The sequence below is a fragment of the Scophthalmus maximus genome, chromosome 5, assembly GCF_022379125.1.
Source record: "Scophthalmus maximus strain ysfricsl-2021 chromosome 5, ASM2237912v1, whole genome shotgun sequence".
Taxonomy (NCBI): Eukaryota; Metazoa; Chordata; class Actinopteri; order Pleuronectiformes; family Scophthalmidae; genus Scophthalmus; species Scophthalmus maximus.
Window position 1 is genome coordinate 21,417,028 of NC_061519.1, and position 24,681 is coordinate 21,441,708.

At 40.5% G+C, this 24,681-nt stretch overlaps 2 protein-coding genes across 4 annotated transcripts in view; both read right to left on the bottom strand.

The window, feature by feature from the left end:
- Positions 1 to 379: 379 nt before the first annotated feature.
- lrrcc1 (leucine rich repeat and coiled-coil centrosomal protein 1) lies at positions 380 to 12,029 on the bottom strand. 2 transcript variants are annotated; one of them, XM_035635337.2, is made up of 20 exons: positions 11,864 to 12,027; positions 11,681 to 11,765; positions 10,572 to 10,777; positions 10,347 to 10,412; positions 10,086 to 10,253; positions 8,979 to 9,145; positions 8,612 to 8,827; positions 8,069 to 8,268; positions 7,352 to 7,526; positions 6,612 to 6,760; positions 5,330 to 5,534; positions 4,864 to 5,003; positions 4,269 to 4,470; positions 3,499 to 3,684; positions 3,002 to 3,176; positions 2,422 to 2,585; positions 2,032 to 2,240; positions 1,689 to 1,826; positions 1,146 to 1,281; positions 380 to 656 (listed from the first exon to the last, which is right to left on the bottom strand). In XM_035635337.2, the coding sequence occupies exons 2-20, from the start codon at positions 11,722 to 11,724 to the stop codon at positions 546 to 548; spliced, it is 3,057 nt and encodes a 1,018-aa protein (XP_035491230.2). In that variant the 5' UTR covers positions 11,725 to 11,765; positions 11,864 to 12,027; the 3' UTR covers positions 380 to 545. The 2 variants fall into 2 exon arrangements, with proteins under 2 accessions (XP_035491230.2, XP_035491231.2); XM_035635338.2 differs by lacking the exon at positions 10,572 to 10,777 and having other exon boundaries at positions 11,681 to 12,029.
- A 1,165-nt stretch (positions 12,030 to 13,194) lies between these two features.
- LOC118311655 (RNA-binding Raly-like protein) overlaps positions 13,195 to 24,681 on the bottom strand; it is a 36,612-nt gene continuing 25,125 nt past the window's right edge. For both annotated transcript variants that reach the window (XM_035635673.1, XM_035635674.1), the window contains exons 3-9: positions 18,406 to 18,481; positions 17,913 to 17,960; positions 16,947 to 17,137; positions 15,713 to 15,826; positions 15,295 to 15,452; positions 14,645 to 14,682; positions 13,195 to 13,937 (exon numbers count right to left, since the gene is read on the bottom strand). In XM_035635673.1, coding sequence (XP_035491566.1) covers positions 14,650 to 14,682; positions 15,295 to 15,452; positions 15,713 to 15,826; positions 16,947 to 17,137; positions 17,913 to 17,960; positions 18,406 to 18,481 — 620 coding nt within the window. In that variant the 3' untranslated portion in view covers positions 13,195 to 13,937; positions 14,645 to 14,649. The remainder of the gene's footprint in view (positions 13,938 to 14,644; positions 14,683 to 15,294; positions 15,453 to 15,712; positions 15,827 to 16,946; positions 17,138 to 17,912; positions 17,961 to 18,405; positions 18,482 to 24,681) is intronic.

A 24,681-nucleotide genomic window follows, 5' to 3' on the forward strand; every position in this document is an offset into this window, starting at 1 on the left:
AAATTGTAACACACCAAGTAAAATGTGTGACGGTAAAATGATTGGCTATTATTAAAGTCAAAGAGATGAATTCAAATTGGTAAAATACAAAAAGTTAAAATCTGATATGAAATAAAAAAAAATGACTCAATTTTCTCAATTTTGTGAAAAAGTTGACTTAGTATGTCAGACTGTTTTAGTCATTTTGTAATTCATAATTTCTAAATGGGCATCAGAAATCTGACATAGTTCTTATAATGCCTAACTTTTCAGGTTTTTAAAAATCTAACATTTAAATACATTTTCAATTTTCTGTCATTAATGCATTAATGAAACAACCCCACAACACAACCCGGTTGCACTTTGTATAAACCGAATTTTGTACTAAAACAGAAAAAAATTATGCTCAAGAGCAAATTTATTAGATAAATCATGATATAAAAACTATAACAATATTAAAATTAATAAATAAAAACTAGTAAATTGTAATTGCATAAAGAAAAATACAAATCCAGTGTTTCAATCTATACATTTCAGTGGGCGCAAAACAGGACGTATTTTATGGGTCAAAAGTCTTTCAGTACACTTGTGAGACGTTTCATTTTCTCTTCCATGAGTCTCTTGGTAGTTTCTGTCTCCTCCAGAAGCTGACGCATCTCATCCTCCACGTCAAATACCTGAGGAGGACGCACACAAGCAGACAACCTCAGCTACAGCACACATGACATGAAGTCATCAAATTCAAGCGTTTTAGTGATTATTAATTATTTGTTGAGGCAAACGAAGTATTAGAATAATTAGAGGTAAGAATAACTGAAACCACATAATTAATTATAAATCCAACAGTATATTAACCAACAGAGATTTTACATGAAGTGTTTGTGTATCTGTCTCTTCTCCAGCACGATCACCTGTACTTGGTAACCACTTAGTAATGTAGATAAAATATTAGAAAACCATATTTCTGCACCATATCAAATATTAATTAGGATTGTGCAATATTTACTGCAAACAGACATCTCCTTATTCATTACAGAGTGAGGACTAGACCTGGCTTTTGCTTGTGTTTCTTATACTATATATGAACAGACTGGCACGTAGCAGCTGTTCTTCCTTCTAGAAGGAGGTAAAAAAAAGCATATCTATGAGAAGCGTGTTTATTTTACCTTCTGATTGGCTCGTTCTATCTGTTTCTGCTTTTCATGAGCTTGCCGTAGCAGCTCAGCTTGATGAGCAGCCTGGACAGACTCCAGCTGTCGCCGGAAGGCATCATCCACACAGTGTAACTTCTCTACGGCAGCTCTGCAGGACAGACGACCACAAATCATAACTGGGACACTTAGGATAGTGTCTTCAATGCCTTGTTTTATAAGCTTATACATTTCAGGGTGGATGGGCCCAGACAGTGGAGCACAGACATAAATCTTAAGTAATATTTAATTTAAAATTACATCACCCTCCTGCTCTTGTCTCAAGGACAATATCATCAATACCACTAAACCACAATTTATGTATAGAAAAATTCAAATTCTTTCAACTACTACAAAATAAATACTGAAGATATTAAAAGGTATGCAGAAAGGAACCTTGACATTGTGGCCAAATGCAATGTATGAGACGGTTGTGTTCGTACCAGTAAGCGGACCAACAGCAGTTCAGTAGCAAAGCTTGATACAGTGTGGGCATGGATAGGAGGTAATGTAACATACTTTTGTGCTTCCGTTGCTTTGTCTCTTTCTTCGAGCAGCGAGCGTTCCTTGGAATCAAAGTTCTCCTTCATGCGTTTCACCTGGCTCTCCAACCGAGTGAGCAGGTCTGCCTTCTCCTGCCACTTCTGACTGGAAACACTGTTCAAAACAGAAAAAACACATGTTTCGGAAAGTAGTTGCAACAATACAATAAAAACATTTCTACAACTTTATATTTTACTTTTATGTGTTGATTTGTATGATGCACCTTTAACTTCTTATCCTGATCTCACTTCATCTTCCGTTCATAGACCAAACTAGAGATCTAGTCTTAGTACCAGTGTGTTTGTGATGGGACCCTTGCCTGTGAACTCTTTTGATCTCCTCGAGCTCGGTCTCTTTGTCCTCCAGCTGCTGTTTCAGCTCCTCCTTGCGCAGGCTGAGGTGTTCCAGCCGCTCCCTCAGCTCAGCCTGCCGGGCTTTGTCCTCCTCCTGCTGCTGCTGGAACCTCTTCTGGGCCTGGACTGCCTCCTCACGCAGCCTTCGGATCTGATCGTCACGCTCCTGCAGAGCCTAGACAGCAGGAAGGTTGGGGAGGAAGATGGAAAAGATGAAAAGAGAAAGACAAATACATATGCATATAAACCATACACCAACTCTCATGTAATGCACATAGTGACATGTCAGTTTGAAGGTTTGAAGAGGTGACAGGGTCTGGTATAATGTTGAATCTTTTTTATTTTTGCTGTAATACCTCTTTGAGTTTGCGGATGGTCTCCGTCTGGTCATCAATGATTTTGGCCTTGATTTTGAGGGCATCATTGTCCCCCACATTCTGTTTCTTCTGTGTCTCGAGCTCAGTGCTCAGCACCTCTATCCTGGCCTCCAGGCGCCCACGATCCTGAGCTAAAGACACTCCTATCGCAAACATACACAAAAATAAGTAAATCAGATCATGTTGCGTTAATGATAGCACTTAACATTGACACTGTACTGTAACCTATAATCCTTAACTATTTTTGGGGTTATTTCCCTATTCAATGTTTTTTAAAAAGCTGTTTTAATATTTTATGTAAATAAACAGGAAAAAGTGTCTCCTAAATAACCACTAGATGGCAGGCTTTACTTGATACACATAAAATAATAATCAGTACATTCAGTATTAAACCAAAAAAGATAATGAATCTCAAGTAGAATCTCCACTTGTGCCTAACAAACCGTCATAAGTAAGATTGACTCCAAACCATAAAAACAATTAAAACTGACTTATAGTGTCTGCCATTCATTGCACAGCTGTTTGAAAGTGGACAAGAGTTCTCCTGGACATCTCGCACCTTGCTGAGCGAGCTCCTGGCCCCAGATCCGCCTCTCTGCCCTGAGGCCGTCTATCACCGACTCTTGTGCTGTGAGCTGAGACAGAAGCCGCGCCTTGTCTTTCTTGAGCAACTCGAGCTGCAGGCTGAGACGCCGGTCCTGCTCAGCCTCTGCTTCCAAGGAATGCAGACGGCTCTGGCAGAGGGAGGGACAGACAGACAGTATTAATGATCAATGGCCACCTGTCATGGCTGACAGATGGATAGGAAGCTGGACCATTCAATATTCATTTTGTCTCAAAGTAGTCGGTCTCCTACAGGCAGTTTTCGAAAAGGCTATGAGTAATGCCCAGGACTGGTCATCTGCACCCTCTCTTATATAATGTTTGATTTATTTAAAACCTGGATCAGGTAATTTGCTCTTAATATAGTAGTAGATACTTTATTTATCCCGAGAGAAATTCGGGAAATATACCTGGAGTGCTGGAGAAAAAAAACAACTCCCTGTGGTGCAGTACCTTTAGATCATTGACAGTGTCTCTCTTGGCTTTGATGAGCTCAGCGATACGGCTCTTCTGTTCTTTGACCATGGCTGTGAGCTCCTGCACCAAAGAGCCAGATCTCTTCTCCCTCTGCTGGGACTGGCCGAGGGACGCCTTGAGCACCATCAGCTCTGTGGCCATCTGATCACAAGCCTCCTTCACCTGCAGAGGCAAAGTGTAACTGAATGTGAACGAGACAACTACAAGTTGAAGCAGAGTGAAGGTCTTCTGGTCCAAGCATTACCCGCCTTGACAATTTTATCGATCAATGTCACTCTTGAGGTCCCACAGAAACGGTTTCAATGGTACCGATTTACAGAAAGCAATCTTTTACAGGTTCGGCAATCTGTATCTTCCTCAGACTTTTCTCAAAGGTCAGAAGTTTGAACTTGAACAAGAAAATTCGGCAAGCAGCAGCAATCAAAAGTAAGATTATATTTTGTGCAGAGGCTGAATGAAATTGGTAACCATGACGAGAGAACAGATGGATTCAAATCCAACCCTTTTGTTTGGCTCTTTCTTATCTAACCATCTTCGTGGGACAATCACAGACTACTTGTCCTGAGTCAAATGATCCTAATTCAATCTCAGCTTTCACCATCAGACTGAAAAAAATCTATCATGTTGATTGAGAGTGGGGTCAATTCCAGTTCAATCAGTTCACTTTTTATTCGGGGTAGTAATCATTTATCTGCTGGACTGTACAGAGAATGTAATATAAAATTGTAGCCCGTCTCTCAGCAGACCTCAGAGAAGCGAGCGGCCTCGATGGTTAACGCCATGCGGAACTCGTCCTCCAGAGCCGCGTACTGTTTCCTGCCATCCGCCAGTTTCTCCTGCAGCTCTGCCTCCCTGTGACCGAGTCTCTGTTCCACTGATGCTACTTCTTTCGCCACTGCCTCACAGAAATCCGCCCCGCCGGGCTGCAACCGCGACTCCAGCTGCTTTCTGTCAAACAATGCAAAATGCATTGACGAGCATAACAGGCTACTGGGTCTTTAAACACAAACAGGATAGTCTCTTCACATTGTTAGTGTGGGTAATAACATGAAATTACAAGCAATTACAATACAAGCAAACAATCCTAAGTTATCCGATATTGATTTAAATGGTGCTTGATTCTGATTGGTGCACAGAAATACCAATGTGACATCACCTGTTACCGACTGAGACCCCCTCCATTTTAAACCAGTGGGAATTAAGAGATTAAAAAACACAAATATAGAAATATCAGAAATAGTTGAATCTATCTGGGACCCCATTGCTGATTAAGAATATAGGTGGGTAGAGTTGATGTTAAACAACAGATATCATGAATAGTATAAAATCGTCCAGGTGTACCTGTGCTCTTGTTCTCTGGACGCCAGCAGTTCATGCAGCTGCTGCAGTTTGTCTCTGTGCTGGCGTACGGAGGCTCTCTGAATGTCCAACTCCCTCTTCAGAGCTGCGGCCTTGTTTTCCAGATCCTGCTGCCGCTTCATCTGTGGAAGGGCAGCACGTGTTGTTGTTTTGTTTTTTTACCAGCCTGTCACACTGAATGACTCTTTGTGCTGAATCCTAAATCCCACTGATGGCTGGAACACTGAATTCTGCACTAGCATAATGAAAAATGATAGTGGCAGAGATTTAACAAGTTCAGGGGAAGGTTATCGCGTGTAACAGGAACAAAATGTTAGGGCTATATTTGATATATTCTTTTAGAGACTGAATAAACTTTGGTTGCTAGAATCACCTGACAGAACGTACACCACCTGCATCAGGAAAGTGATAAAAGTGTTGTTGGATTGTGCTAAATCTGCTACTGTACCTCTTCAGCCTGCTGGCGAGCCCTGAGTGCCTCTCCATGGGAAATGCTTTCCTCCAGTCGGTGCAGCGCAGTCTTGTGTTGTTCTTCACTGCCGCGAGCCTTCTCCAGCTGCAGGGTTAGTGACTGACGCCTCTCCTCCAGCTCCTCAACACGAGTCTGCAGTTCAGAGTGCCCTGATCGCTCCTTCAGCAACAACTCCTTCAGTCTGGATGGGAAGAAAACCATGATAAGGGAAAAAGGTTTGTAAGAGAAGTGATACCCCGAATATCTCTTTTTTTTCCTCTTCTGTGTATCGAAAGTGATATAGCCAACAAAATGCAACAGCCTTTATAAATGATAAAATCTGATATTACAGCACGGTAAAAATCTTACCCAAGGTAAGAGAAAATGGAAAAATAGTGACGATGGAACAGGACATAATATATATAATACAAAAGGGCAGTCTAGCGGAAAGAAAAACAAGATAAAATAATAGCCTGGGAGACACAAAGTACAACTAAAAGACAGGAGCACTGTAGGACCACCTAATATACATTAGTACCCTCCTTAAATAAACCATGCTAAGTAATTTCTCTCTAATCTGACTCCCGATGTGTGAGGAAGTCATCACTATACAGCCGTGTTTTACTGTCATTACGAAGTGACAGTTAAGATGGATTCTTGAAAAGCTGTTGACATATGCTTGTCACCAGACTTCTAATTACAACCATAATGCAGATTTATCTAAGCAGGGTGTTCGATACTGCAAGAACAGTGCACAGGATAGTTACACCTGGCTCTCTGGCTGTATCTGTGCAGTGCAGAATGAAGGGACAGAGAATGGGAATATTCAATTATGGATAATTATAGCTTCTGGGATTTAAATATAAAGGTATATGAGCTGGATGGGTACGTAGGTTAATGATCTTTTTATACTAGATGGCTTTATTATCATACAAACCCGTGGGCATACTTAAAGCTTTTAGTGTGATGGAGTCAATGTGTGCGCTTGATTCCATAAGAGGCTATGGGACAATGATAGTGATGAATTTTAATGGTGGGGTGGATGCTCATTGTTCAAGGATGAGACAGGCAACACGCTCTGGTCTCAGGAGAGCCATACAAAAGATCAAGAGGGTAGAAATGGATGAGAATCCATTACGCAGTTGACAACTAAAATCCACAGAAATGAGGTCAATTATCCATTTTCATCACATCTGCTTTGAAGCTTCTGCACTGATCTGTGTGGAAGTTTGTGTACCAAGTGAGTGCGTACGTGTGCAACAGCGTTTTTTCCTCTCACCTGTCTGTGGTGTGCAGGGCCATGCTCTGAAGGTCTTTCTCCTCGCTGACCTTTGTCTGGAGGCACTTCAGCTCCTCCATTAGCTTCCTCACAGCCTGCTCGGCCTTCCAACGCCTCTCCCGCTCCTGGTCACGCTCCTCAACAATAGTCTGAGCCGCACACAGACACAAAAGCCCATTGAATAAAATCACAAAGAAAACAACAGCCATTATTTTGGATTTAACTGGGAAAGATGATTTCTATTACATCTATTACATCTTTTCTCCATTGTGATAGTTGCCCCATAAGCTTAAAAAAATCACATGCAACACAATTAATTTTTTGATGTTCCATAGACTAAACTATTTGAAAAATTTAAATTAGACAGAATTCTTGATAATAAAAAAATGACTGAAATGTATCATCATTTTTTTCTTTACTAAACATCAAATGATAACTGGGATTATATGAGTGTTTTTTTAGGTTTACAAATAGAGAGCAATGTGGACAATTTTGAAAAGACAAATACAAAATGATGTTGTGGGTCCCATCATGATGTTGTTATATTGTTGTCTTTGTTTTCCAGTCAGTGGTGTCTTTTATTCTGTTCCTGTGTGTATTGTATTGTGTAAGTAAAGCAATACAGATAAAAGTAGCTTTTACAGAGATTTCTACTCTCTTTTTTTTTAACCTTTTTCATATTACACTCATCCAATGAAAATAGAAGCTGCCATTGAGTCTGCAGATGACTTATCCTGTACCCTGTAGGTTTCCTCCTCCGCAGTGGACTTGCTTTTCACATCGCCTGAGGCCTTTGCAGCTCTCAAAGGTCCACTCCTCGATGACCCTGCTGCGTTTACACCCCCTGTGTCGCCAGGCTTCCTCCTGGGCCCCGCAGCAGACTTTGAACTCCTCTGTTTACAATTCTCCTGATCACTGCACATAAAACCAATCACAGGCATTGAACCAGCAGGAAAATCGATTATAAACACCCCTGAAGCTAAAGCCTGGTCCAATAAAGGTCAAACCAGATGACTTGTTCACTGTAATAGGTAAGCAAAAGTTTGAGCAACTTTAAATTGAATTTGGAGTTAATATTTGAGAATCACCTTGCTTTTGATTAGGGAACGTTGGGAACTTACTTAAGTTAAATTACTGAATCTTAAGCACAGGTCATCAGTGGCAGATGAAGTAAGATGAGGGTGTGGACCGTAGAAGCACGGTCGTTAATCATGGCAGTGAGATGACAGTTGTAATTTCCAACATAGAGGAGGAAAGTTTACTATATAGAAGAGAATTTATCATCCCCTTTAGCTGAAAGGTAAAAGGATTTCCTCCATCATCATGATACCTGATGATATCGAGTTTATGCTGTAGTATAAAATGGAAATATGTATTGCAGCATAATGCCTTTGATTAAATACTTGAAAAAAATCAGGGACTTCAAATGAGAACATGACAACCAGGTAGAGAATCACCTGTCTGATCTCCTGTGTCTGGTCTCCTTGCTGGTCATCCTCCTTTCTATGTTGTTACGATGTTTGGGGATTCTGCTGCACCTCCTGTTCTCCTTCCCGCTGTCACACTCACTCTCTGACGTGCGATCCGTGTCCCTCTTGGCTTTTCGTAATGTCACCGCAGAAGGAGTGGAGTCAATGGATTTGTCACCCGCAGGGGCCTGAGTAAACATCGCAGAAACACTGAAAATATCTGAGGGGATAAAATAAATATCTGACAGATATTTTTACATAAATATAAAGGCTATATCTCATAGCCACGGCAGCAACATGAACTGGAACACAGAAAAAAACATGTAAATATAATGTAAATATAAATATTTCAGAGGTAAACAAATATTTTTAAAATTTTAAAAGAGCAGCCTTTGCCACATATTCAGGCCAAATACATTTAGTGTAATACCTCTAGTTCCTACTTCTTCACCTACTCTCGCCTAGAGTGCACCTGACTCAGATACTACTAAATGAACGATTCAATGGCTTTCGGCACTGTTGAATAAGCACCTGCTGGATGAGCTGCGACACCTGGTGCTCCAGTTTCCTGATGCGTCCCTCATTGGCGGGGTCTGCAGGATCGGCCACAGTGGACTGAGCTGTGTGGAGGCACTGGCGTTCCGGTTGTGCGCCCGGATCTGTGACTGCTTCAGACGCAGCCCGCTGACGAAACTGGGTCAGCACCTTGTTGATGTGGGGCGTGGTGAGAGGGCCATCCTCTCTACACTGCAATGAGAAGGTATTTTTTACACTATTTATCATTGTAAAATAAAGATTAAATTCTGGAAGAAATACTATATTATGGTTATGATATTTAAACAGATGATATACGGAGTGTAATTGTCCAAATTAACTGTTGTATGGTATCAAAGATTACAATTTCATTGTGACTTGTATCTGAGGAAAGCAGGATGTCCACATAGTCCTCCAGACCAGGGATATCACAGAGACTGCCAGGACCTCGGTGTGACGGATTTCCCAGTCGATCCAAGCCGTCCAGGAAGGAGATCTGTGGCAGCGACTGCATTACAATCTCCCTGTAACCTGCATGACAGACATTTTGTAAAAAGCCTGATCAGAGTGAAACCGTGAGTCCGTAAACTTCATTAGGACCTCCTTATGTTTGAATATTGTTAGCAGGACTATGCAAGAGGTACTGAATCAATTTGCAAGGGCAGGGGAAGAATCCATTGAACCTTGGTATGGATATGTTTAAAGGGGCAGATCCAGGACTTTTTTCAATCACTTTCCTTAACATTTTTTTTTACATTTTGTCTGTTCTCAGGAAATAATGTATGGATCCTAATATAAACAAAAATCAGCCATATTTACTGTGTTGAGATCTATGAGTTTGTAAAATATGGTGCAAATTATCAGAATATTTCCTCTTCCTTTTATTTTTTTAATTCATGAGTGAGTGCCCATATTGATTTAAAGAAATGCTTTCAAAAACTACTGGAGTGAATTAATCATGAACAGGGAGATTTGGATGAGTGCACACCATTACTGAAAATATTTTACACATTTGTATTACTACTGTCAAACCAATTATAAGGAAAGAGACATTAAGTGTATGGAGAGATAAAAAAACCCCACAGTCATTACTGTCAGTGAATTTGAGTACCACTGATTTTCACTGTACTTTTATGTAGTGAGGAGGAGTTAATTGTGACTCAGCTACTCTTCAAAATCTAGCACCTGTCATCTACTACACCATGGTTGGGAAACTTCCACACGACGCTGATGCCACAAGCTTCACATTTTAAAGGTTTGGTTGAAGACTAGAATGTAAATTAATGTGTATGATGTGTCTGGGATGGTGGTTAGGGTTTGCACTAAAGCTTTACTTCTTTATTACTATTTTTGTCGTTCGACGTAGGATCCCCCATGTCCCTTTTCCCTGGGGCCCATAAAGTCCCTTGAAACACTCCTGGTAATAGGATTATTTACAACTGAATTCCCAAATAACATTTTCATGCCCTACCTGGTGACCCACACACAGGGTTGCTTCTGCCATCCTGGCTCAAAGTCACCTCTCTTAAGCTTTGCAATCCCAGCAGGCACTGCAGCAGGTGATCAATGCGGTCCAGGTGGTTGCTATGGAGACTGAGGTGCTTCAGCTTGTACTCCGAACCATGCAGATACAACAACCCTACAGGGAACAGCACTGACATGTCAATCACGCGTTGACTTTTTCATTTGAACGCAGAAGAAGAAAACTCTTTTCAGTCAGAATTGGACTCACCAGTGAGGTCATTTATCTGGTTGTAGGACAAGCTTAATCGTGTTAGATTCACCAGGCCTTTCAGTCCTGAGGTAAAGGGAGGGGATATTAACATCTGAGTGATTTTACAGCTCATGTAGCCGTGACGGAGTAAACACAAGAGCAGTAATGAAGAATCATTACCTGGAGATCTCCTACAAAGCTGAAACGTTTATTGTGCGGCTAAAATTGTGACTAAAGACTCACCTTCAACCTTTGTGATTAAGTTGCAGGATAAATTCAATGTCCTCAGGGAAGTGAGGAAAGTCAGACCCTCAATCTTGGAAATGCAATTGGAAGAAAGGTCTAAGTGCCGCAGGTGCCAAGCTGAGGTCAGGCCCTCGATCCTCGGGATGTGATTACAGTGCAGATTGAGTGATGTTACAGTGGGACTCAGGGGAATATCCAGCAAACTAGACAAAAGGAGGTGGAGATACCACAGATTCAACTTAATCACGTAGTACCCACCATAACCATTTGTTCTGCAACAAAATGCCTAAACCCTGCAGGGTGGTAACAATTACCTGACAAATAACACTGTATTTTTTATTATTGGTCAATTCATTGCACGGTAAATCGCGGCGCTGTATGAATGTGTGTGAATGTGACTTGTCCTGTAAAGTGCTTTGAGTGGTCAATAGGACTGGAAAAGCACTATACATATATATATAGTCATTTACCATTTAGGCAATTAAAGATGCCAACAAAATAATAACATAATCATATTTATTTGTAGAGCACTTTTCAAAATGAAGATGACAAAGTGCTTCGCAATCGAGGCAGCAAAATAAAACAGTCAAATCATTTGGTTTAAAGAGAACAATAGTGTAAAAACCTTAAAAATACAGTGTGGAGTACAGATTTCAATGTCTTGTTTTGCCTGACAAAAAAACTAAATTATAGTTTTGATGATAAACTGCATATTGATTGAAGAAAGCATAGAAAGGGTCAACATGATGTTGTGAAAAAGGAGTATGTATTTTATCTATGACAATAATCATTTTCTGAAGTGGAGGAGTGTACATTAGTACATTTAGTAAAGTACTGTACTTCCCTTGAGTATATTAATTATATCCTACTTATCTCACCTATAACATCCCTCCACAATACTGACACATTTTTTCTCCATCTCACGATCATAGTTACAGGTCACTATGCAGATTAAGATTTCAAACAAAACCATTTCCTAAAGTATGATGCACAGACTGAACTGACACAGTTGATAAAAGAACAGCCGTGCCATTAAAACACACGTTGGGACTCGTGTACTGTCACTTGGGTACGTGGCCATCTTTACACAACTTGTGAGGAGTTACCTTGTGATATTCTTGTCGATGAGACTCAGCTCCTTGTCCCCCATCACGAGGACGACGTGTTCGCCCTGTTCGTACCGTCTCGGTGCTGCGGAGTTGACACAACTACATCTGTAGCTAAGCGACCTAGCAGCCTAGCCAAAAACAAAAGTCTACATCGACCGAGCTCCGAGGAGGCTCACTCACCGCAAACCGACTTCAAACTACAGTTACAAAAACTGGAACCGCGTTATGTTTTCTAACGGCCATGAAATAGCCCATTTGATGTCGTTAAAACATTCAGCTTGTTGTTGTTATCTTTCGCTCTCGGTCGGACCGAGTTGAACTAACCGCTTCTGGCATCGCACTTCCTGTTTACGTGACGTCGTTGACGGCAACATCCGGGACACTGAGCGAAGACTTCGTTCAGGCTTTCTCCATATTTCACACATGTATTAGAATAGATCCATGATTTCATTTTCAATCTTAAAATGTTTGATAAAAGTCTTTACAATTTTTGGAAATTATTTGTTGTGCAATAAATTAAACATATGGCCCTTTTGTATGAGTTCTTCCCTTGAATTATCATCAATAAAAAATCTCGTACATTATAGCTGTCACTTATAGACTAATGCCTTCAGTGAGTTGTGCATCCTTGCTCAACTATGACGAATCACAGACGTATTATAGAGATCCCGACCCCTGTTATATTCATAATTCATCCAGCAGCTACACGGGCCGCTGATTGATTCAGTTCATCACACACACACTGAACCTTGTCCATATTAGAGGAGCTGCATGACTGATCATTGTACTCACAGGCTGCTATAACCAGTGATGATAGAACCAATTATACCTGCAACCCCACCAGTGGGCCTCCTTAACCTGAGGTAAATGATGATTGGTGCTAATAATAGTGAATGAATTAGAAATGCCATCTGTTGCTGCCTCGCCACCACTTATACTGTATCTGTCGTTTTTCAAGGGCACTGCATTAAAGAAATTTGTGGAATATTCTCACAGGTAATTGGAAAATATAGGACTAATGTATACCGATGCAGTAATTAAACTTGAGTGTAGAATCTTTACATTTAGCATCATACTGTGCCTCCATTTTCACCTTATAGTTGTCACTCGTTTAAAAATGGCGTTAGGACGGTGTGGAGTCTGACAGTGGAAAAATCAGGCTTTAAATCTGAAATGCTTTTTCTCATGTTATGCAAAATTAGGTTTAAGAGTCTGCAGATGTGTTAGTGGCTCAGTCATGTGTTTTGAGGCATTTGAAGAAAATCAGCTTGCTAATGTACTAATAAATGCTAACATATTTCATGGCCATGTTGCAGGGACCCTTTCATTTATTAAAGTATTGAATGAATAAAACTTTTTCTTTTTGCTATTAAGTTACAGAATCACAAACGTTACTATAATTGATCATCGACAATGTGTTGCACTTGCTTTTCATCTTTTCTTCTTCCTGTCATCCCAAACTAGCTCCATGGTAAAAACTAAAATGTATAAAAATTAAAGCTACAACAAAATTATTTTTGGGGAGGAACTGGTTTATTTCAAAAACTGTTATTGCCCATAGCTGTAACAGATGCAGTGAATACAAATGATCCATAATAGCCACATTTTGAACATGCTAATAGTAAAAAACAGTCATCTTTTGATAACCATAAACAGAATATGAACATAATTTTTAAAATGCATGTTATCAAGTATAACAAATGACAAACATGATGTGCATACAATACTGTGTGGAGACACCATGAATAAATTACATACTGTACATTTCATCAAAATGTACAACTAAAGCAAATCACATAATTATCAAGTGTCAAAGAAAATGTGTTCCTCATACATTCATATTGAGCTCTCTGCCAGCATCGTGGCTCGTCACAGTTTTCAATGCACACAAACAGAACAAACATACATTTGCAGTACACCAAAGGAGGGCAGCTCATGGTTCATCTGATTGATCACATAATTGTAATTTTATGCACAATACAGACCATGATATGTTAAGCACACAATATACTGTATTGTCCTGATTTTTCAGAGAGGCAGTCATTTTAATTGGAAAATATTGATTGCTCTTTGATGTTTATCTTGCATTAGTTTGGAGAATATTGATAACCAGCGTTTTGATGAAGTGCACGTCAGGAGTGTGATGTTTTAATGAGACAGTTGAAAAACTCTTTCCATTCATTTCAAATACACCTTCTTGATCAAGAAGGTATTGCTGGTATCTGTTCCCCCTTCCATCTGTACTGTAGGCTTCCTTCACATTAAAAAAAGAAAAGAAAAAAGAAAGACAGCTTTGAAAATTCATTGTCATTGTTAGATGGACTTTCATAGAAAACTTGGTGGCAAAAAGGTGTCAACATTTTCAGGTCATGTGGGTGGAAAAACAAAAGGGGCCACAGGGGCTGTGACTAACGTTAAACTAGAGCTCTGATGTTACTTGCAACCACAGCGGGACAGCCACCCAAGGACAAACAGTTCATTATGTCATCAACTCAATAATCTATCATGTTCAGAGAGGCTGAAAAACATTTATGGGAACTCGAGGACAGCAGGGAGAGAATTTCAGCAAAGAAACAAATTTAATCTCAAAGCTGTTTGTACATACGATGAATGACTGGGGAGATTTTAATGTCGTTCCACAAAAAGTGCGGATGAGACGGAGCCCTATCTGTGCGACTGTTCAGACAGTCATCAGTGGTAACTGCAGAGAAACCTGCCTCTCCAATGACAGTCCATCTAAGATGAACAGTGTGGAGGATTAAACTGGAAGGTGATGAGCAGCGTTTCTCACTTCTCGCTTGAGTCACCATTGCTGCTGTTTATAAGTCGTGGGGCATGTTTTCATACACTTTTCAGAAAAATGAAGTGGTAGACAGCGTTTGTTGCAGAGTGATTTGGTTTGTTTTCTTGTACATACTGTAAGGAATTCAATGGAGCAAAATTGTGTGATTAAATACTGACCTGACTCAGTTGTCAATGTCTGATATGTGGTTCTCTATCTGCAATACAAGAAAAGATTTGATCATCATATCATTATAGACATACGTGGGATACACTGTCATCTATTCTTGTAATTTGGCAGCAACTTATTATCTTAAACTATATAAACTACACAATATTTTGTTAATTACTGGAGTTTTTAGAATCTTCTTTGAGGCAACTAAAGAGTCTTGAATTAGGACACAAAAACCAAAGCAAAACAGATATACAGATAAACATAAAGAAAAAACATTAAGAAAAACAAAAACAAACATCATGTTAATGAAACCAGCTTTATTGGGGATTTGGCTGTATTAATATACTGTATATTTGAGCACAGAGACTAGGACAGAAGTAAACAGGCTGAAACCAGCTGACACACAGCAGAATGCAAATCAACCGGATAATTCTGCAAATATGCTAATTTCCCAGGACAGATTCCAGTCTCCAAATTTCACACATTGGACATAAACAGTTCAGCCATACACTCAGTTTTGACATGTCACATTAATGGACATGTGTGAATCATAAACACACACAGTAACCCAACTGAAGACGTCATCCTAACAGGAGAGCTCAGTCAGCCCACTCACTCCTTGTTGACACTGTAGATGGCTTCTCGGTCCGCTTACCATGTCACAGGTGCCTTCATCTTCAAAGTCGTCTTCGCCACCGTCCGTCATCTCCCCCGCCTCCACCTCGGCTGTCCCCTCCGCTTCCTCTCCGCCAGAGCGGTCTGCCGCATCACCATGGAGATATTCACACATCTCCTCTTGTTTCCTCTGCATCTCTGGCACAAGAGAGCAAAGAGAGCGGGAGAAAGACTCGCAGTCAACGCCAGAACAAAGAACATTTATTGAATTAGAGTTTTCTTTTACACAAGGCGCTCTATAAGCATTCAATATTTTCTAAATCCCTTTGTCCTCTCTCCTCAAATACTCTGTGTCTTTCATTTTAAATAGTGAGCACTCTCTGTCTTTTCCCCATGTTCTGAATATAGGCACACTCCTCCAGCAGACAGGTGCCCCCCTCCCCTCTGTCAAATCTTACCGGCGTCAGAGCGATGTTGCCGCTCAATCTTCTCCAGCCTTCCCAGCAGTGAGTCGATCTTGGTCTTGATCTGTGACAGCTCCTTTTTGATTGTTAGGAGCTGGTCTGTTTTCACTGTCGGCATACATTAACAAAGTTAAAAAGCATAGTAAATGTGATGTTTGACAAGCAGACGGACGCAGTTATGAGAGCAAAGAGCAGGTTCATTGCCAGAAATCCATATGAATAAGTTTAGCTCTTTCTGTGTGCTGTATTGTGACTTCTGATTATTATCTCATGCAACCTGAATCATATTTTCTGTCCTTTTCGCCACTATTCTGCAATATTAACCCTGTGATCCAACCAACTTAAACCTGCATTAACTGATTCTTCGGTCTGGTGAGGGCAGGACAATGTGCTACCTTGAGAGGATTTGGAAAAAAGTTTGAGGGAAATATCTGGCTCTTTCGCAACTTCACACTCTTCTATGTTTCCCAGCTGGGCACCATTGGTACACTGCCAGCACAGCTGGAGGATTTTTCACTGAAAATGGACCAAGTGGTGAGAATGAACCAAAACAGTAAAGGTGCAGCTGTGAAACCAAAACAGTGAGCTGAAAGATGCAAAATCCCTCCTGAGAGCCAAAGGAAACTGCAGTTTGATAATTCTTGTTGGGTATGTCCCTACAAGCGACACTTTTCACATTACTACATAGACTGACTATGTAGTACTGTGAATAGTGTCGCTATAATATAACTGTTCATATAAAGTAAAACGTGTTGAGGAGAGCAGTTTCCAGATTTAATAGTTCAACTCTTCCAGTTCTCTTGTAAGTATAACCAGCATTTTTTTGGTGTGATCACTTAGGTCGATTATTTAATCAAAATAAAAAGCATATTTTATTTCAAATGTAAGGATACCTTGCTTTTCTTTGTTTTATATAACAGTCAAATTAACACCTTGGATTTTGTTGGTTGGTCAAAATAAGATTTTGAAGAATCACTTAGTACTCATTTAGGAAATGTTTGACATTTACAAAGACTAAATTATAATTCAAGATGATATGTGGCAGATTAAACAAAAATTGCTTAGTTTTTTCCCCTTGGAATTTTAGCGACGTTGCCATGTTTCCAGATTTCAACAAATACTTTGGTGAGTAGATTCTTATCATACCTTATTAAAAGGATGAACAAACCTAAAATAGAAAACCAAAGTTGTAATACACAATGTTTCTTCCAATAAAAAAAGAACATACATTTAGGGCCCGTGATGGAAGAGCCGGCATTGAGCACTCTGGAGGAGGTCGAGGAGGAAGAAGAGGAGGAACACGCTCTGACTGGAAAGGAGGATTTGGCTCTGCGTGTGGACGGGACAAGTAGTCGCGAACGCTTGATGGGGATCACAGCTCGGGTTGGGGGCACGACGCGACCGTGGTATTCAAAGAGTCTGAAGACACACGAAAGATAAAGTGGCAGCAATCTTAGCAACAATAGAAATGTTTCACGTGTATTACAGTGCAGAAGCACTTGATTCAAAGCGAGGGAGAGGAAGCTCTGGATTCATTATGTCCAGTGAACAGCAGTGTGTCATTATTACTCCTGCGGTGCCTAGATGTTGTTATTTGGCCAATAAGAAATCCTTACAAAGCGCTTAATAGACATGCTGCAAAAGATGTCTGAACGATAGCGGTACATATTGAACAATGCCACGGCCATTCAATCAAATCATGTTCCCTTTTGCCTACAACATATCAAATTGACAAAATAGCAATAATGACTCAGATTTGAAGGATTCGACTCGATGTGACATTGGAAAGCAGAGGAAGTAAACAAACCAATGAAAATGTCAGAAGGAAGATGCATTCTTTGCCTTGCCAGTGCAAATGACCAGCCGGGGGACTATCTGACATTCAGTACCCGCCTATGCAGATAAAAGCATCATTAGTAAGCCCAACGGAGAGGAATGAAAACTCCTATGACATTCATTATGCCTATGATAATTTAGTTACTTAGCTTCAGATGGAAATGGGGCTGTTCTGCTGAAAACTCATCTCTATCTAAGTAGCTGTCTTGAAAAGAGTGGAGAGTAAAGGGCAAAAATGAGGACATGGATATTAAAGATAGGGACTGAAAAATTATAAATTAAAACAAAGTACAGAGACGACGCACACCCTAAATATGCTGTTATTTACCAGTGACACCAGATGATCTGTTTTACATACCTGCTGTAGAAATCGTCTCTGTAGTAGTCGTAGTCAAACTCATAGCCACTGTGAAAATTTTAAAAAGAAAATGTTAATCTCAATGTGCAATATTGAATTAATAATGTAATTTTTTTTGTGTGTAGTCAGGGAACTAGATCCTGCCTGCATTCTAAAAGATGTTTTTTAGGAAATATGCATTTGAGATACCACGCTCATGTGTCATTTTTCAACACGTTCAGAAGCCTGTCACACTCTGCAAACTGGATTTTCTGTGCTTCCAACCAAACTCCAAAAACTCATAAATGTCAAGAATGAGTGAAAGCATAAGGGCAACAGACAGTTGCAAGTGATACTGATAGCACCGGTAAGGAATTGGCTGTTCCTCCATGAGTACCTGGCCTGCCAGTGAGGATAACGAGCACATATTTTTGCAGACGGTAAAGTACAGCAGGAAAAGTAGGTCAGCAAAGCAATATCCAACATTAAAATATGAGACACTTTTCACACAGACCTGTAGAGCGACGAGAGAGGCCTCTTGGAGCCCATCTTAGGCCTGTATGGTTTTGGCTCTCCGGCCATGTTGATATCTGGAGACAAGAAAGAGTTTAGAGAGTTAGAATACTTGTTTTGACCATGGCATAATACAACTGGGGAGACCTTCCACTTGGCAATGTTTACAGTTGAAATTATGACTTGATTATTGGAATGGCCAAGACACTGTTAAGCATAAATACTGAAGATTGACTAGTCGGAGATCCTCAGCTTTTCTTTTGAAAAATGACGATGACCTTCTGGGATTTCATCTGAGGCACGGACAAAATTTGCAATTCATAGATTTAACCTTGGGTTTTCCTGAAGATACCCCCCTGGAGTCTGCTAAAGCTTCCTGTTAGCTTTGGTTAAACTTTACACAAAGAGAACTGTGGATTTTGTCCCCCATCTCTTTCATTGGAATAGTTTCAGACGGGGATCTCTTTGCAGTCAGCATGGACAGGCTTGAAAGACGTTAACTTCGATTTAAATCGAAATATTGCAGCCCTGTTCGAAACATCCCTGTATGCAGAGTGCTCGGCGGCCATGAAGACATGAAATCTCACAAAGTCTCCAAATCGCCACACATTTTTCATAAGACTAAGCAAAAGAGGGAGGTGTTTCTCTCCAAGGGAAAATATGAAACTCGCTATTGGCAGAAATAAATGCTTTTAGACAGAGAAAAAAACACACAAAGCAACTTTCAGTGTTCCAACTTGAGAGAAGAGGAATAGCGCGACTAGAGGAAGAGTGTTGCAGACAATCGCTCAAGGGCTGATTCCCTTAAATTACTTCACAGACACAGATACATCAGACAGACTTAATTCTCACTGTATTCTAATTTTGACCTCTTGGGTAACATTGCTGAAATCACTTCTTTTTTTTCCATTTTAGAGAAGAGGGATTTTATGCAAGGGAAACTTTTCCGACATTTCTTTACACAGGACTGAATCTTTGCAGTAAAACCCTGCAGAGTCAGTCAATGTTTTCAGAAGGTGTATGCATTTCTATTTTACTATTAAGGTATCTTACTGTAAAATAATCATTGCAACTACTGTAAGATAACACTTAGTATGATATACATGCCACATGAACCAGTTTTTCCTAATTGCCTCAACAGAAAAATATAAGATATGCCTGAATCTTTAAGAGTTTACAACACAACATCGCAATTATGAAAAAAGATCCGGGCACCACTGAATGTGAAAATGAAAAATGTTTTTGACATTGAACCTAAGCTTTCAAAGAAATGATGTACAATGGCCATTCAATGTGATACCAAAGCCCTTGATATTGCTCTAAAGACTTGAATACAGTGTTATTCATCATGATGCACAAAGGATGTAAATTTAGTCTTTCCAAAACATGATCAGTGAATAGACAGAAGAGTCTGTACAGCTCTTTTCTGTGAAGACCTAACTCCATATGAAAGGGTTTTTTATGAAAGACTGAAAACAATTATGTATTTTGTTTACAGAGATATGAGGAAGTTCAGTATAATCTCTGACGATGGGCAAATTCATCAACCCTGTGTCATATACTGGAAAAGATCTGCATGAACTTTTATTGTGTGTGTTGAGACTAACCAGGTGAATTGAAGTGGAAAGCAATAGTTCAATTGTTTGAAGAGACATTTTAGTGGGATAATATCGGCTGATATGAGCCTTTCATAGACATATCAGTATCTGTGTTTATGTTTACTGATATCTGCCGATATGAAAACTTGAATTGCTACAGAGAAAATGTGCATTTATGTTCACATTTTATGTTACGAAAATGTTTTTTATTTCTATCTACCTGTACTACCTGTTTGGTTGCATTTGTGTTTTCTTTTCTCCTTTATATTTATTTTAATTAAGTTTATGGTTTAACAGTACAATATCAAAACTCAAGCCATTGTGAAAAGTATATGATGACAGCGTCTTAGAAATCCTTGCCATTTTTTGAATATACTGTATATATCGGCCGAGATATGGGTATTCAATATTTTTTACTCACGAATATTGGTATCGGCATCAGCCCCCAAAAATTCTTGGGCTCTTGTTTTAAGGCCCTTGAGAGAACTGAGACATCGTTCAAACTCCTTTTCTTACTCCCTTCAAATGCATTAGTGGACTTTTGTGACTCATCTATACGCACCTCAGGACTCTTCCTGTGACTGACGGCCCCTTCTACTTGCCAAGAGCCCTCGAGCGTAAACCGCCAGGTATCACTGCATTTAGTCAGTCGGGTTGTCGTCGCCGCTTTTGCTCAAACTCAGCTCAATCAGCCTTGAGTGCAGCTCAAGGTCATACACTAAAAACGCAAACAAATATCAAACACCTCCTTCCCACGCGCGCACACCTATAGACACAGGCTCGCACTGACAAAAGCGCCACAGATCCCCGTTTGAGGAATGAGTCACCCCTTGACAGCCTCGAAAAAAGTTGCGCAGATAAAACATCAGCTTTGCATCAACTGCCCTGGGGATCGCGCCGTAGCAAATGTCATGACAGGAGCCGAGGTTGAGTCAGTTCGCGGAAAGTGTTGCAGGGGCTGATAATGAAATCTCGAGCCCCAAGGTTAATGTGCTGCGCTTGTGAATTTGAAAGAATGCAAAGTATCTCACACTACAGTGCACAAGATCACACACAAACACGCACACACACTCCTGCAGCTGCATCTGTGTCTGGATCTTCCACCACATGGTCCGGAGCTTACCTGTGGTGCTGTGTTTTGAGTACACACTTTCCCTCCGTCTTTCTGTCTCATCACCCCCTACCTTCCACCCCTCACTCTCCCTAATGGACTAATGGATTGGGGATGTATTAGTAGCTCTCAGGTGCACGGGGACAGCTGTATCATTATCATTATGCTCCAAGAAGATGTGAGGAATGATTCACATTGTAAAGCCTGCTCTCCTTTGGTCCCCTGCTGGGGTCATTAAAGAGAGAGAGGGGCACTAAAAAGCACTCTAAAATGAGCATTGCCACCCCAAACCCCTCCACACCCACGACAGACACACACTGAGCATCTGATTAATTACAGTCATTATAATAATCATATACACAAATGGCACGAATGCGCGTGTGAGTGTATGTGATTTGCAGACAGACTTGTTTGTGTGTGTGTGTGTGTGTGTGTCTATAAAGAAAGTTGGTGCTGGAGATAGAGACTGCGTTGCTTAGCAATAGCCACTTAAGGCTTGATTGATATTGTAAATTGTATGCAGCATCGCACTGAGGGGGAATATAAAAACTTTACTTTATGCTGAAGCCATTATTAGCAACTTGGCTGCAGCAGAATAACATCGAAACAAATGCACAGACGACATGAAAAGTGAGACACATGTAAAACCTCCTGACTCCTGAGAGGTGAGAGTTTTTTTTCTTTTCGGGACTGGTTAAAATGTTAACCACAGATGAAGCTGTTGCTATGGGACATTGTTGTCAAGGTGTATTTGAGCAAGGCACTTCAGAGACAGAGTGAGTTCATGCATGTGAATATGAGGCAGGTGTAGGTCAACACAGAAACAGTATCTAATGCACTTTAGACACTGTATCGGTTAAGCTCTACAAATAACTGTAAAGCAGAATGTCATTTCATTGACTGTGGTTTTCCCCATTGGTAACAATACATTGGAAAAGACTTTACAAAGCAAATGGGCCTTTTAACTTGGTGTCTTCCTTCATCCAGGGCTCGTAGGAAATGTGTAATGGTAATTGTTTGGAGTTGAAGTTGTTATCAATGTTTTAACTAGTGCTCTCTGTGCCATTATGGCAGAAGAGGTAAGTGGGGTTTTAAATTGGCTCAGGAGAGAACCGAGATGAAACATGTCGCCCCTGAAATTGATGCCTAAACATAATCTTTTGGCAGGCAAAGTCAAACCATCACCTCTGGCACATAACAATCCCAATCTCTGCTGCTCCCCGCATCCCGAGAGCAGGTGAACAGTATTTGATTAAGAGATCATCCGGGCACCTCTGTGAATACAAATGTGCGACTAGGAAGACATCCTACACGACAGCGGTCACAGATTCAATCTACATCGTGTTCTCGCACCCTGTAAATCTGACAGGGACGACTTTAATCTCCCGTCTTGACTCAAGGGCAAAGTCGACTTCCTCTTTTTATTACACATGAGTGTGTTTTCCTCCGGCAGGGCAGGATGAGTGACAGGCGCAGAAAGCAAATGTGTGTCTGGGTATGTGCACAGCCTGCACCTACTACATATGCATTAGTGTGTGTGTGTGTGTGTGTCTCTGTGTCTCTGTGTGTGTGTGTGTGTGTGTGTGTGTGTGTGTGTGTGTGTGTGTGTGCGTGTGTGTGTGTGTGTGTGTGTGTGTGTGTGTGTGTGTGAGAGATTCATCCACTTCACTTGTTAACTACAAAAACAACTAAAACTAATTCTGGGTAAATTAAAGACCTATTAAATACTAAAATGTTTTACCGGAATTAATTGAGAAACTACATCATCTACATCAGTTATTCTGCTGCACAAACTGCTGGACAAAGAAACATGACTGACAATGTTAATCATTTTCTGTAGAAGTTTTGAATCTTGGGATTTTGTTCACTCCAACATTGGTGGATGAATGTAATGCACCTTAAATTCTAGGTGAGTCTCGCCAATTGAACTAAAAGAAGAAGAAAACTGACAGGCAGATGTTTTCATGGCTGTATAAATCCAACAGGTTACAGCATTCTCTGAAAACTGGTTCTATTCTCACTGGTTGCTCCATAAAGGTGTCAAAGCTCAGATTATGACGTGAGGATGTGCCATGTTTTTTTTTAATCTTTTTGGTCATTTGGTGCCACTGGTCAGCAGGTGTCACTGAGTGTCACCGTGGAAACACGGTCCTTAATGAGTCCTCAGTCAGTCCGAGGGCTAGGGGGCTAAATTCTGAGCATTAGAATAAATCTTTATTTTTGTGGAACTGTCTTGACTTGCTCTAGACCTCAGCTAAAAGTAATAATCTCCTGTAGCAAAATTCAGTCTCATAAATTCAGAATGAAGATCTCAGTGTGACTGCTGCTACCACCCATGTCTGCAAATCTACCAATCAGAATATGACATCAAAAGATATGAAGATATTATGTTTTCATTAGTCCAAAATTAAGTACAGACGTCTTTCTGTGAGTCAATTTTGTATGTTAAAATCCTATACCATATACAGTACGCAGGGAGAAAATTCATTTGGCAAGCGCCCAGACATCCAGACTTCCCAAAACATCTATTTAAATTACTGCTTTGTCTGAGCTGCGTACATGCCCAGATCTAAAGTGTATTATGTCTCGACTGATCCCATCAGGACGAGCACCTCGAGGCGTTAACAGTTTTTGTTATGGACGGGACATGGAATAATTGCCTGACAGCCTGTCTTTCCTTTAATTCATTTCTTGTACGTTTGCTCTTTCGCCCTCTTAAGGAAAATGGCTACTTGGCAGCGCATACATTTTGGCAACTCGTCCCTAAACCCCGGAGCATCCAATAAAAATCATTTTCCGCTGAGTTATGGTCCATTCAGGAGAACGTGATGTTAAAATGTGGCGCTAAATTTTCGGGTTGGATGAAATCAATTTATTGCACCGGGAATTCAACAAATAGTAGGTGAATGTTGTTAAATCCAAAGGCACGAACCACCAGTACGGAAGATAAAATTATGATGCTGCTGTGGCTCATCCCAATATTGGCTCCTGTTGATTTTTGCATTAAATCATAATGAGCATATCGCCGTAGCCCGCGGTAATTCGGTCTTTCATCTCTCCTGAGCTGTTACTGCACTCATCCTCCTTTTCTGTTTTGGCGTCCTATGATTTTAATCTTATGATCAAATGATGTCAGTTTGTGGCTCTTAACTGCTACGCTTTGAAGCACTTAAACCCACAGAGCCCGTCCATCACTTCCACATAACCGTACGCTCGCTAATCTGTGCAAGCAGCTGGAAAAACAAACCTACTGCTGCCACCTGCTCGAACTTGTACATCTGCCTCCTCATTCACGAGCGGACTGTGGAAACACTCCGCGGCATATAGTTTTGTCATATGAGTTGGAGGACTATTTTGATATTAGATCAATTGGAAAAGACTTTGGTTCCCAACCAGTGGGTCCAGCAAAAGTTAAACCCGACCAGTTGTGAGAAGATAAGAAGGATATGAAAGCGGGAAAAAACATGTTCCTCCCACTAGACTAAAATTCACTTTTCAGACTTTCCTTTAAACCACATCTATATTTTCTAACCCTCCCCTTCTTGGGAGAAGCTGTCATGTGATGTGT

Coding starts and splice junctions, on each gene's coding strand:
- lrrcc1 (XM_035635337.2), bottom strand. CDS start 11,724: ATGGGGGACAAGGAGCTGAGTCTCATCGACAAGAATATCACAAG. Junction 8,269..8,611: donor TGTCGCAGCTCATCCAGCAG/GTGCTTATTCAA, acceptor ATGTTTACTCAG/GCCCCTGCGGGTGACAAATC. Junction 4,471..4,863: donor TCCAGAGAACAAGAGCACAG/GTACACCTGGAC, acceptor ATTGTTTGACAG/AAAGCAGCTGGAGTCGCGGT.